We start from the raw sequence: 12069 nt of genomic DNA, 5'->3' as shown, positions 1-12069 counted from the left end.
TGGAGGGTTATGGTATGAGTGCAGGCAGGTGGGACTAAGGGAAAACAAGTGTTCGGCGCGGACTTGTATGGCCGAGATGGCCTGTTTCCGTGCTGTAATTGTTATATGGTTATATGGTTATATGGTTTAACTAATCTTCTTGAATTTTTTGAAGATGTTACTCGGGAAATTGATGAGGGTAAAGCAGTGGATGTTGTGTATATGGACTTCAGTAAGGCCTTTGACAAGGTTCCTCATGGAAGGTTGGTTAAGAAGGTTCAATGGTTGGGTATTAATGGTGGAGTAGCAAGATGGATTCAACAGTGGCTGAATGGGAGATGCCAGAGAGTAATGGTGGATGGTTGTTTGTCAGGTTGGAGGCCAGTGACGAGTGGGGTGCCACAGGGATCTGTGTTGGGTCCACTGTTGTTTGTCATGTACATCAATGATCTGGACGATGGTGTGGTAAATTGGATTAGTAAGTATGCAGATGATACTAAGATAGGTGGGGTTGCGGGTAATGAAGTAGAGTTTCAAAGTCTACAGAGAGATTTATGCCAGTTGGAAGAGTGGGCTGAAAGACGGCAGATGGAGTTTAATGCTGATAAGTGTGAGGTGCTACATCTTGGCAGGACAAATCAAAATAGGACGTACATGGTAAATGGTAGGGAATTGAAGAATGTAGGTGAACAGAGGGATCTGGGAATAACTGTGCACAGTTCCCTGAAAGTGGAATCTCATGTAGATAGGGTGGTAAAGAAAGCTTTTGGTGTGCTGGCCTTTATAAATCAGAGCATTGAGTATAGAAGTTGGGATGTAATGTTAAAATTGTACAAGGCATTGGTGAGGCCAATTCTGGAGTATGGTGTACAATTTTGGTCGCCTAATTATAGGAAGGATGTCAACAAAATAGAGAGAGTACAGAGGAGATTTACTAGAATGTTGCCTGGGTTTCAGCAACTAAGTTACAGAGAAAGGTTGAACAAGTTAGGGCTTTATTCTTTGGAGCGCAGAAGGTTAAGGGGGGACTTGATAGAGGTTTTTAAAATGATGAGAGGGATAGACAGAGTTGACGTGGAAAAGCTTTTCCCACTGAGAGTAGGGAAGATTCAAACAAGGGGACATGACTTGAGAATTAAGAGACTGAAGTTTAGGGGTAACATGAGGGGGAACTTCTTTACTCAGAGAGTGGTAGCTGTGTGGAATGAGCTTCCAGTGAAGGTGGTGGAGGCAGGTTCGTTTTTATCATTTAAAAATAAATTGGATAGTTATATGGATGGGAAAGGAATGGAGGGTTATGGTCTGAGCGCAGGTATATGGGACTAGGGGAGATTATGTGTTCGGTACGGACTAGAAGGGTCGAGATGGCCTGTTTCCGTGCTGTAATTGTTATATGGTTATATGGTTATAATTGGAGATGGTCAACAGTGGCTCGGCTGGTAGAGCTGTTGCCCTTCAGAACGAGAGACCCTGGTTCGAACCTTGAGTGCTGTCTGTGTGAAGTTTGTACATTCTCCCCGTGACTGTAGGTTTCTGTCCTGGTACTCTGGTTTCCTCTCACATCCCAAATATGCGTGGGTTTGGGGGGTTAATTGACCTCTGTAAATTGCCCCTAGTGGACGGAAATGTCGGAGAACATAAAACTGGTGTGACAGACACAAAATGCTGGAGTAACTCAGCGGGACAGGCAGTATCTCTGGAGAGAAGGCATGGGTGACGTTTTGGGTCGAGATTCTTCTTCAGACTGAACTAGTGTGAATGGATGATCAATGGTCGCCGTTGACTAGGTGATCCGAAGCGCCTGTTTCCATGCTGTATCACTAAACTAAACTAAACATGCTTTTGTATATAGGTGATCATATCTCATGAATTTAATTGAGTTTTTTGAAGAACCTACCAAGAAGGTTGACACAGACAAGGCCGTGAACATTCTCTATGTGGACTACAGCAAGTCCTTTGATATGGATCCGCATGATAGGCTGTTCTGGAAGGTATGATTGCCGGACATAGAATTGGCTTAATTGATGGAAGCAGAGGATGGCGGTGGCAGGTTATTTTTCAGACTGGAGGCCTGTGCTAGTGGTGTGCCATGGTGATTGGTGCTGGGCCAGTTGCTCTTTGTGGTTTATTTCATGATTTAGATGAGAATGTGCAATGCATGATTAATTGGTTTGCAGATAACACTAAAGTAGGTTGCGTGACACCTCTCGCTGTATAAAATGCTTGATGACAGGGGCAATGTTGTCTCTTCCTCCCTCTCCCCCAGTGGGATCGATAATCCCGGAATGCTGTGAGACGTTTAAGACCACTCATATTCCTCACGGGAGGCTTAAAGGCTACATGGAAGCTCCCTGGTGCTGACTCCCGCTGTCATGTAAGTATTTTAATGTGTTGCTCCAAAGTGTGTTTGAACAAGTGGTGAGTGACTTTCAGGTAATCACACCTGCTTGGTCTGCTTCAGATTCGTCAACCGGAGGGATATGAAGATTTGCACCAAAGCCGGCGAGGGATGGGTCAAAACTGCAATGAAGTATCTGAAACACAAGAAGGGAGAGACGAAGTGAAATCTCTGCATTCCAACAGACTGCCAAGAGTCGTCCCTGAAAGTCCGTTCCATTCCCTCAGACCCACTGGTGTGGATGAAAGCGTCGGCATTGCGTCCACATCCCACAGAGGTCGGATTACTGCCTGGTGCGTTGTAGAATTGGACATCATAAAGCATTCACTCGTTCTCCTTATCGACGATATAACCTGTATATTATGTTAATTTATTTGTAGTTCTTGCAATTATCTTCTTTTATTTGTCGAGTTGCAATGTTAATAAAATTTGAACATGCGGTTAATGTGTGTGAGCTTTGATCAGTGTGACTGTATCTGCAAGGGTTCGGGCTGTGCTCAGAGAATCGGTGGGAGCGAAAACTACCTGCGTATAGTGGTGGGCGGTCTGCACCGGTGGAAGAAGATGGACCGTGTAATTCCTTTCAAAAATAGCGAGGAAAGGGAGGAAACCTCCGGATAAGAAACCTGAGATAGAAATAGACACAAAAAATTGGAGTAACTCAGCGGCACAGGCAGCATCTCTGGAGAGAAGGAATGGGTGACGTTTCGGGTCGAGACCCTTCTTCAGACCATCCAGAGATGCTGCCTGTCCCGCTGAGTAACTCCAGCTTTTTGTGTCTATCTTCGGTTTAAACCAGCATCTGCAGTTCCTTCATCTACATAAGAAACCTATGAAATGGATATAATCTCTGGTAATTTGCATGCCTTCTTTATGCTGCGATAGTGCACTTGCTTCTTCAATCTTAGCCGATCAGATAAACTGTGGAGAATTAAGACACCACCACTGACCGCTGGGAAGGTAGTTGTCCATCCCACCGATTCTCTCAAATTAATAATGTCACCTCTCAGCCCCCTACCACGGTGGCGCAGCTGGTGGAGCTGCTGCCTCACATTGCCAGAGACCCGGGTTCGATTCTGATTGTGTGGAGTTTGCACGTTCTCACAGGACTGCTTGGAGTTCCTCCGGATGCTCCGGTTTCCATTCACATCCCCAACACGTGCGAGTTGGTAGGTTAATTGGCATCTGTAAATTGCCCCGAGTATGTAAGAAGGAGATGAATAAGTGGAATAGCATTGAATTAGTTTGAACTGGTGGTCGGCGCGGTGGGCAGACGGGCTTGTTTCCATGCTGTATCTCTAAAATATCTCTAAAAAGGTGGTGACAGTAACCACTCACGGAAGGATCTTAAACATATGTCAAAAATAAAACCTTGAATCTGAAATGTTGCAAAGAGAGTTAACCACCCTGGAAAAAACACCTCTTCGCCTTAGTTGAGACAGCCAAGGCTGTGCGGAACGCGAAGGAAATGTGGAATTGAAACAAATCAATAGCAAAGCTGGAATAAGTGGCGGGTGGGCCGAGTAGAAAACCGCGCTACGTTATCACTGGATGACTGGTACGCGGATATTGGGTATATAGATGAGTCGAACAAACAATTCAAAGAGGGCGAGAAGAGGATACAAAATAATAGTAGGAGCTAGTCCAAACTGACGTTCAAATTGAATAGAGAGAAAATAACCAATTACCTCATCTGGAGGATGATCAATCTGAAACCACAGAAAGCACTGTCAGGATTATACTACCATAAAATTACAAGAAACAGGAGCCAGGATGAAACAGCCACCCGGCGAGCCATTGTCACCCAGTTGTGGGCTCAGGGTGCCGGCCAAATTGATTTACAAGAGGCTGAAGTAAGACACATGGGTCCGTTAAGTACAATGCACTTGTGGCAGCAATACATGTCGGTAACAGACACATAATCTCTGGTACTGGATCACTCGGCCCCTTAGAAACTGCTACCCCATGATCACAAATTGGGAATCAGAACCCCAGAACTGGCGCACAGTTTGAGAAGCTATTTCTAGATTACGGGGCAATGTTTCTCATATGGAGATGTGTACGCAGCTTTTTGAATGTCTGAAATATTTGGTGACGTGTAGCTGTCTGACAAGAAGAGGACCCAAACTATGCATGAGATCTTGTTAACTGTGCTGGGCTGACTTTAGACAGGATCGTAATAGGTTACTATGCTTGCACAACTGGATGCGGTAAAAGTGGAACTAATTAAAACTAAGGCAGCCAAAATAAATCTAGCACAAAACAAGAGTGAAAATAAAAGGAAAACAAAGCTAAACCGAAATAAGCGGGAGCTTACTCAGAAATATATATTGTGGAGCCCATCAGAGATATATGAATTGTCACTAGACATGGGTGAGGTGCCAGATGACTTGGGGATGACTAATGTTGCTGCTCTGTTTTAGAAGTGTTTGAAGACAAACCCTAGGTACTATAGACCAATGAGTCTACCATCTCTGGTCGACAAGTTACCGGAGAGGCTACTGATGGATAATATATATATATATTTGGATAGACCGAGATGGTCACAGTGGCATGGCTGGTAGAGCTGTTGCCTCATAGCACGAGAGAACCTGGTTCGATCCTGACCTTGGATGCTGTATGTGTGAAGTTTGTACATTCTCCCTGTGACTGTGTGGGTTTCCTCTGGGTACTCTGGTTTCCTACAACATCCCAAAGATGTGTGGTTTTGTGGATTAATTGGCCTCTGTAAATTGCCCCAAGTGTGTCAGGAGTGGATGGAACTGTGGGATAACATAAAACTAGTGTGACAGACATAAAATGGTGTACAAGGACACCCAGGTCTCGCTGTAACTCCCCCTTACCTAACTTAACCCCATTGAGATAATAATCTGCCCCCTTGTTTTTGCCGCCAAAGCGGATAACCTCACATTTATCTATATTATACGGCATCTGCCACGCATCTGCCCACTCACTCAACGTGTCCAGGTCACCCTGCAATCTCCTAACATCCTCTTCGCAGTTCACACTGCCACTCAGCTTTGTGTCATCCGCAAACTTGCTAGTGTTGCTCCTAATTCCTTCTTCCAACTCATTAATATATATGGTTAACAGTTGCGGCCCCAACACCGAGCCTTGCGGCACTCCACTCGCCACTGCCTGCCATTCTGAAAATGACCCGTTCACTCCTATTCTTTGCTTCCTGTCTGCTAACCAATTTTCTATCCACGCCAACACCCGACCCCAATACCATATGCTCTAATTTTAGTCAACAGTCTCCCGAGCGGGACATTATCAAAGGCTTTCTGAAAGTCTAGATACACTACATCCACTGGCTCCCCTTCATCCATTTTACTTGTCACTTTCTCCAAAAATTCCAGAAGATTAGTCAAGCATGACTTTCCTTTCATAAATCCATGCTGACTTGGACTAATCATTTACTGCCATCCAAATGCCCCATTATTACCTCTTTAATACCGAAATCGGGCTAACTGGTCTGTAGTTCCCCGTTTTCTCTCTCACTCCTTTCTTGAAAAGTAGGATAACATTAGCTATCCTCCAATCCACAGGAACGGATCCTGAATCTATTGAACATTGGAAAATGATCACCAATGCGTCCACAATTTCTAGAGCCACCTCCCTGAGGACCCTGGGATGCAGACCATCAGGTCCAGGGGATGTATCATCCTTCAGTCCCATTAGCCTACCCAATACTATTTCTCGCCTAATGAAAATTTATTTCAGTTCCTCTACCCCCTTAGATTTCCGGACATAGAATTGGGTTCAATGATGGGAGCAGAGGATGGCAGTGGAAAGTTATTTTTCGGACTGGAGGCCTGTGCTCGTGGTGAATGTTGCTGGGCCCGTTGTTCTTTGTGGTTTATTTCATGATTTAGATGAGAATGTGCAAGGCATGATTAGCAGGTTTACAGATAACACTGACGTGGGTGACAAATGACACCCCTCCCCGAGTAAAATGTTTGGTGACTGGGGCAAGGAAAGGGTGAATAAGAAAAAGGAATCTTCAAACACGCAGCATGGCGAAGAAATAACACGAAAGGGTGAAAGGGTGCGCACAGGATGGGGAAAGCCATGCGTGAGAATGGTGCTTATGATGAGGACTACGGGACAATGTTAAAATGGAGAGAGCAGTGTGTAACTTCCTGGGCCCGAGATTCTCAGTATCGGCAGCACTCACTTCCTTCAGGCAATCCCACAACATCCGTACAGGAGAGGAAGAAACCTGGGCGACAGCAATCCAGTTTCCTGACCGGCAAGTCCCTCATTCTGAGAGTATGGGCCGGGTTCTGAACAGTCCAGTTAAAAGAAACATCATCCCTGCAATTACTCACCAAGAGGAATTAGTCTGTGCTGCAGTGAAATTAATGTTCCCTGCTGGCGAATAAAGCCCCAGTTTGTGTAAGAAGTAACTGCAGATGCTGATTTAAACCGAAAAGAGACACAACAAGCTGGGTTAACTCAGCAGGTCCGACAGCATCTCTGGAGAAAATGAATAGGTGACATTTCGGGTGTAAACCCTTCTTCAGACTGTCAGAACAAACGTCACCTATTCCCTTTCTCCAGAGATACTGCCTTTTCCGCTGAGTTACTCCAGCAAGGTCAATCGCGTGGACATAGGAATGACGCTGGGGAGTCTTAACTGTGCTCCTTTTATTCGAGGGATATCATTCCTTTTGTAGGGAACCAGAGCTGACCATAATATTCAGCAAATGGTCCACCACCTTGGGCCGTAAATAAGTGAATGCTAGCGCTTTATCTTGGATTCAGATCCTCTAGTGATGAGGACCATTGTGTCATTTACTGCACAGTGGTCCCGCAGTTGCAGCGCTTTGTGTAGAAGGACAGCGGGTCCACCTGAGTACAGATATTCTTCACTCTGTCACTATTGAAAATACAACGCTTTCCTGTGGCTGGATCACACTGACTCAGCTGCTTATGTTCTCAATGCGTTTCACTCATTCACTCCGTCTGCTACACCCCGTTCAGCTGCTCTACCCCCTGTACTGGGCTGTTCCGGCACCAGGTTTATTTCACCGAATACCCTGGGTCATTTAGGTGGAAATGCCGGCTCGGCTGCTGATCGGGTGGGTAGATTCAGCAGGAGGGTGTGTCGAGTATTCATCAACATACCGAGTCTCCTCAATCTTCCAAAGAAGTACATATATTGGTGGCTCTCTTTATGATTGCATCAGTATGCTAAGACCAGGACAGGTCTTCAGCGATATACACATCCACGAACTTGAACGCTCTCCACCCCCAGATCTCTCTCCATTTGAACTTCCACTTTAGTCTGCCTTATATTTCCCCAATTATGCGCCTATCCCAAAGTTCAGCGGGTCCTTGTCTGCTCCTTTGAGCTCCGACAAAGCTCCCCTAACTTGCCTGTTCTCCTGTTGCTCCAAGGACAAATGGGGCTGCAATGTATGGACTCTTACCACGGGAACCTCTTAATGATACAAATTATAATCAGCCGAGGCCGAGCTCTGTGTAATCCATCCGTCAATGATAACATTGTCCTGATTTTCGGGACTCTGTTAGTTGCCGATTCATGCTAACATTGTGGGATGATCTGGTAACTTCGTGTAACAGCCAGCACTCCGAATTCAACACTCACTCTTGTGATCAATATTCCAGTGATATGGTAAGAATGATAATGTCAAGGAATATGGTTGATTTATTCAGGTGCATTTTATTTTCATTAGAGCTGTTAAGATAGGCTTGGCACTTGTTTAAATGGTAATAACCCTATAACATTCACCCAGAGAGTTGTGAATCTGTGGAATTCTCTGCCACAGAACGCAGTGGAGGCCAATTCACTGATGTTTTCAAGAGAGAGTTAGGTTTAGCTCTTAGGGCTAAAGGAATCAATGGATGTGGAGGAAAAAGCAGGAAAGGGGTGCTGATTTTAGATGATCAGCCATGATCATATTAAATGGCGGTGCTGGCTCGAAGGGCCGAATGGCCTACTGTTGCACCTATTTTTCTATGTTTCTGTGTTTCTAATTCTTACATTTTATACCTGCATTTGGACAAATGGTCTGAGCATTTATTGCAGCCTAGCTGCTTCATATTCACAAATCCAACCCCCTGCCATCGTATGAGAAGTCTGGTGACTATTTCCCAGCCAGTGTTATCGAAAACCTCTCCCTGCGATGCTCTTGGGACATTGCATAAGGAAATGTCCATCAAATGCTTTTTTTGCACATTTAATTAGAAATAATTCGTGGAGTTTCTTTCTGAAATTACCCAATTGTGATCTTCATGGAAAACTAGGAAGCAGTTTGTTTCCACGTTCACCAGCACCACTCTAAAATTAAAAATCTGACATAAACCAGAAAATGTTGCAACCACTTCCTCTAACCGTCCATTTTATAAATGAGTCAGCACACAGTTTAGCTTTGCTGAATGAAAATTATATGTTAAAGATTTAGAGATTTTGAGTGAGAAGAACCAAATATGGGTAAATAGTACGAGTTCAGATGTGGAATCTTAGTTGGCATGGACGAGTTGGGCTGAAGTGTTCGTTTCCATGCTGTACGACTCCATGGCTCCATATGACCATATGACAATATGTTTAGCCTATAGTCAGGGAATTGAGTATAGCGGTTGGGACGTTATGTTACAGTTGATTGAGACCTTGGTGAGGCTGCACAGTTAAATAAACACTGCACAGATAACACAGATAAATAAATTAGATGGCACAATGACGCAGTGGGAGAGTTATTGCATTACTGCTCCAGAGACCAAGTTTCGATCCAGACTACGGGTGTTGGCTGTATGGAGTTTGTAGGATCTCCCTGTAACGGTGTGGGTTTTTGCCGGGTGCTCCAGTTTCCTCCCACATTCCAACGTCGTACAACTTAGTAGGTTAATTGGCGTCTGTAAATTGATCCTAGTGTGTAGGATAGAACGAGTGTACGGACGGTCATTGGTCGACGCAGACGGTGGACCGAAGAGCCTGTTTCCACGCATAATTCCTAAACCAAAATAAACTAAAGTAGCAGATAAGGCATATGGTTGACTTGTCTTCTTTGATCGTGACACTGGGTGTATGTGTCAGCTCGTCATAATGCAGGTTAGTGCATTAGTTAACATTAGTTAAGCTACATTTGGAGTATTGCGTGCAATTGTAGTCGGCCCATCATAAGAAGGTTGTGGAAGCTTTGGAACGAATGCAGAGAACATTATGATAATTAAATTAGGGGGTATTAGCCACAGGGTGAGGTTGAACAACTTGGATTGTTTTCTCTGGAACACTGGTGATTGTGACAAGACCTGAGATAAACAGATCACATTATGAGAGGTACAGACAGGGTAGACAGAATGTACTATCGGGAATGGACTCGGGAAATTGAGGCTCTGGTCAAGAGCTAGAAGGCGGCATTTGGCAGGTATAAGCAACTGGGTCCAGTGTATCCCCGGAGGAGCTTTGGGAACTAAGGAACAATCTAAAAAACAGAAATCAAGAGGGGAAGAAAGGGGACAGAGATATTGGGCACACAGGCGAACAGATCCAGTGTGATGCAAACACAGGAAGGCCGTGTATATTCGGTGGTGATACAATGAACGATGTTGGTGCTCAGTAGGACCCGCTCCCCTTGAAAACAAATCACTGTACGGTAACATCTAGAGACAAAAAAGGAACTGGGCGTCAAGTGACAACTTGGTCTTGATGGCCAGAGGATCTGACCAAGTGTCCCGTTCAGTTCTATACAGACCTCGGAACACCACATCTAGAATGTTGTGGTCAGCTCTGGTCTCTCCACCATATGATTATGTCCCAGCGATAGCGAGTGTGCGATAGGGTCCTCAGATATACTCACTCCTGTGCTCATTGGATTGTCTTGTGAAAGTGTGTACATAAACGGGGTCTTTACTCCCTGCAGGGCTGATCTCACTGCAGCCTACAAAGTTCTACTGCTGCTTGGTGGGGTAGATGCGGGGAATATGTTTGTCCTGACTTGGCCGTCCGGGACCAGGGTTCACAGTCTCTGAATCAGTGACTTGTTATTCGGCAAGCTTCATTCTTATGTCAGCTTTCTCTTCCTCTTGGTTACGGATGTCGAGGAAGTGATACGTATTGATAATCAGAAACCGGGTTCTGGAAGATGCAGCGTGCTCCATGCAGTTTAACCCTGGAAAGACCATTCGCCGAATCGTCCGTACTTCCCATTTCAGGGAACGTCGGAATAATGACATGGGACTTTGGGGACTTTACAAGCAGCCCCCGAATTCCGGTCTGACTCTCCCGCTACCCTATAAAACGTAGACGGAGTGGAAGCTGCTCAGTCACTGAGTCCCAGCTAGCACTTCCATCCTAGGAAGCACCATGAAGACAGCGCTCTGCGTCGTTGCCCTTGTAGGAGCCCTGGTGATCTGCAGTTTCCAGAATGTTGCAGCCGCCCCGGGTAAGATATCGTCCTTATTAGTATAGGTTGATGAGTACGGGTGTTAGAGGTAAAGGGGAGAAGGCAGGAGAATCGGATTAGGAGGGAGAGATGGAACAGCCATGATTGAATTGCGGGCTAGACGATGCGTAGAGTGGCCTAATTCTATTCTCCTGACAATGAACCGCGAGCAGCTCATTGCCGTTTAACTCCGACTGGTGGTATCATTGAATAGCTCTCGGTAGAATTTGGAGGGAGGGGTAGGGAAGAATACAACAGCATCTGAGGGGGTGAGAGGTTAGCAGGCTGGAAAATTGTATTGATGGGGGGGGGGGGGGGGGGGGGGCAGAGATTGATAGAGGAGAGGTTGGCCAGCTAGTGTAAAACACGGAAACCTCTACAGAGACGAGGGCACCAATGCCCTCCTTGCTGTGCAATTTCTGTAGACGTGGGGCAGTACGGTAAACTGCGATGGTGAATGCTGGAAAACCCCTCAGTGTGTAAAGTTGCCTCTTCCTCCCTCTCCCCCAGTGGGATCGATAATCCCGGAATGCTGTGAGACGTTTAAGACCACTCCGATTCGTCACTGGAGGCTTAAAAGCTACGAGGCAACTCCTTGGTGCTCGACTGCCGCTGTCATGTAAGTATTTTAATGTGTTGCTCCAAACTGTATTTGAACAAGTGGTGATTGACTCTCAGGTAATCACACCTGCTTGGTCTGCTTCAGATTCGTCAACCGGAGGAATATGAAGATTTGCACCAGAGCCGGAGAGAGATGGGTCAAAGCTGCAATGAAGTATCTGGACAGGAAACACAAGAAGGGAGAGACGAAGTGAAAGATCTGCATTCCAATGGACTGCCAAGAGTCGTCCGTGAAAGTCCGTTCCATCCCCTCAGACCCACTGGTGTGGATGAAAGCGTCGGCATTGCGTCCACATCCCACAGAGGTCGGATTTGTGCCTGGTGCGTTGTGGAGTTGTACATCATTGATTTTTCACTCGTTCTCCTTATAAACTATATATCCTGTATATTATTTGTATTTCTGCACTTATCTTTTTTTCATTTGTCGAGTTGCTCAGTGTTAATAAACTTTCAACATGCTCTGGGCGATTAATGTGTGTGAGCTTTGATCAGGGTGACTGTGCTCAGATAATCGATGGGAGCCACAACTACCTACTTGGGGGGGGGGGGGGGGGGGGGGCGATGGGTATGCGGTCGGCGGAAGAAGACGGGTCCGTATCGTTCCTTTCAAAGATAGCGAGGAAAGGGATGAAAGATGTCCGAATAAGAAACCTGAGAAATGGA

At 45.6% G+C, this 12069-nt stretch overlaps 1 protein-coding gene across 1 annotated transcript; it reads left to right on the top strand.

Moving 5' to 3' along the window:
- The first annotated feature begins 10657 nt into the window (after positions 1-10657).
- Positions 10658-11848, top strand: LOC116982945 (eotaxin-like). Its single transcript, XM_033036491.1, has 3 exons — positions 10658-10785; positions 11296-11404; positions 11492-11848. Exons 1-3 carry the CDS (start codon positions 10707-10709, stop codon positions 11598-11600), a joined length of 297 nt encoding a protein of 98 aa, XP_032892382.1. The 5' UTR covers positions 10658-10706; the 3' UTR covers positions 11601-11848.
- Positions 11849-12069: the final 221 nt, after the last annotated feature.

Source organism: Amblyraja radiata, chromosome 17 (assembly GCF_010909765.2).
Source record: "Amblyraja radiata isolate CabotCenter1 chromosome 17, sAmbRad1.1.pri, whole genome shotgun sequence".
NCBI classification, from domain to species: Eukaryota; Metazoa; Chordata; class Chondrichthyes; order Rajiformes; family Rajidae; genus Amblyraja; species Amblyraja radiata.
The sequence above is the reverse complement of the archived record's forward strand: the minus strand, read 5'-3'. Positions and strand labels throughout refer to the sequence as shown.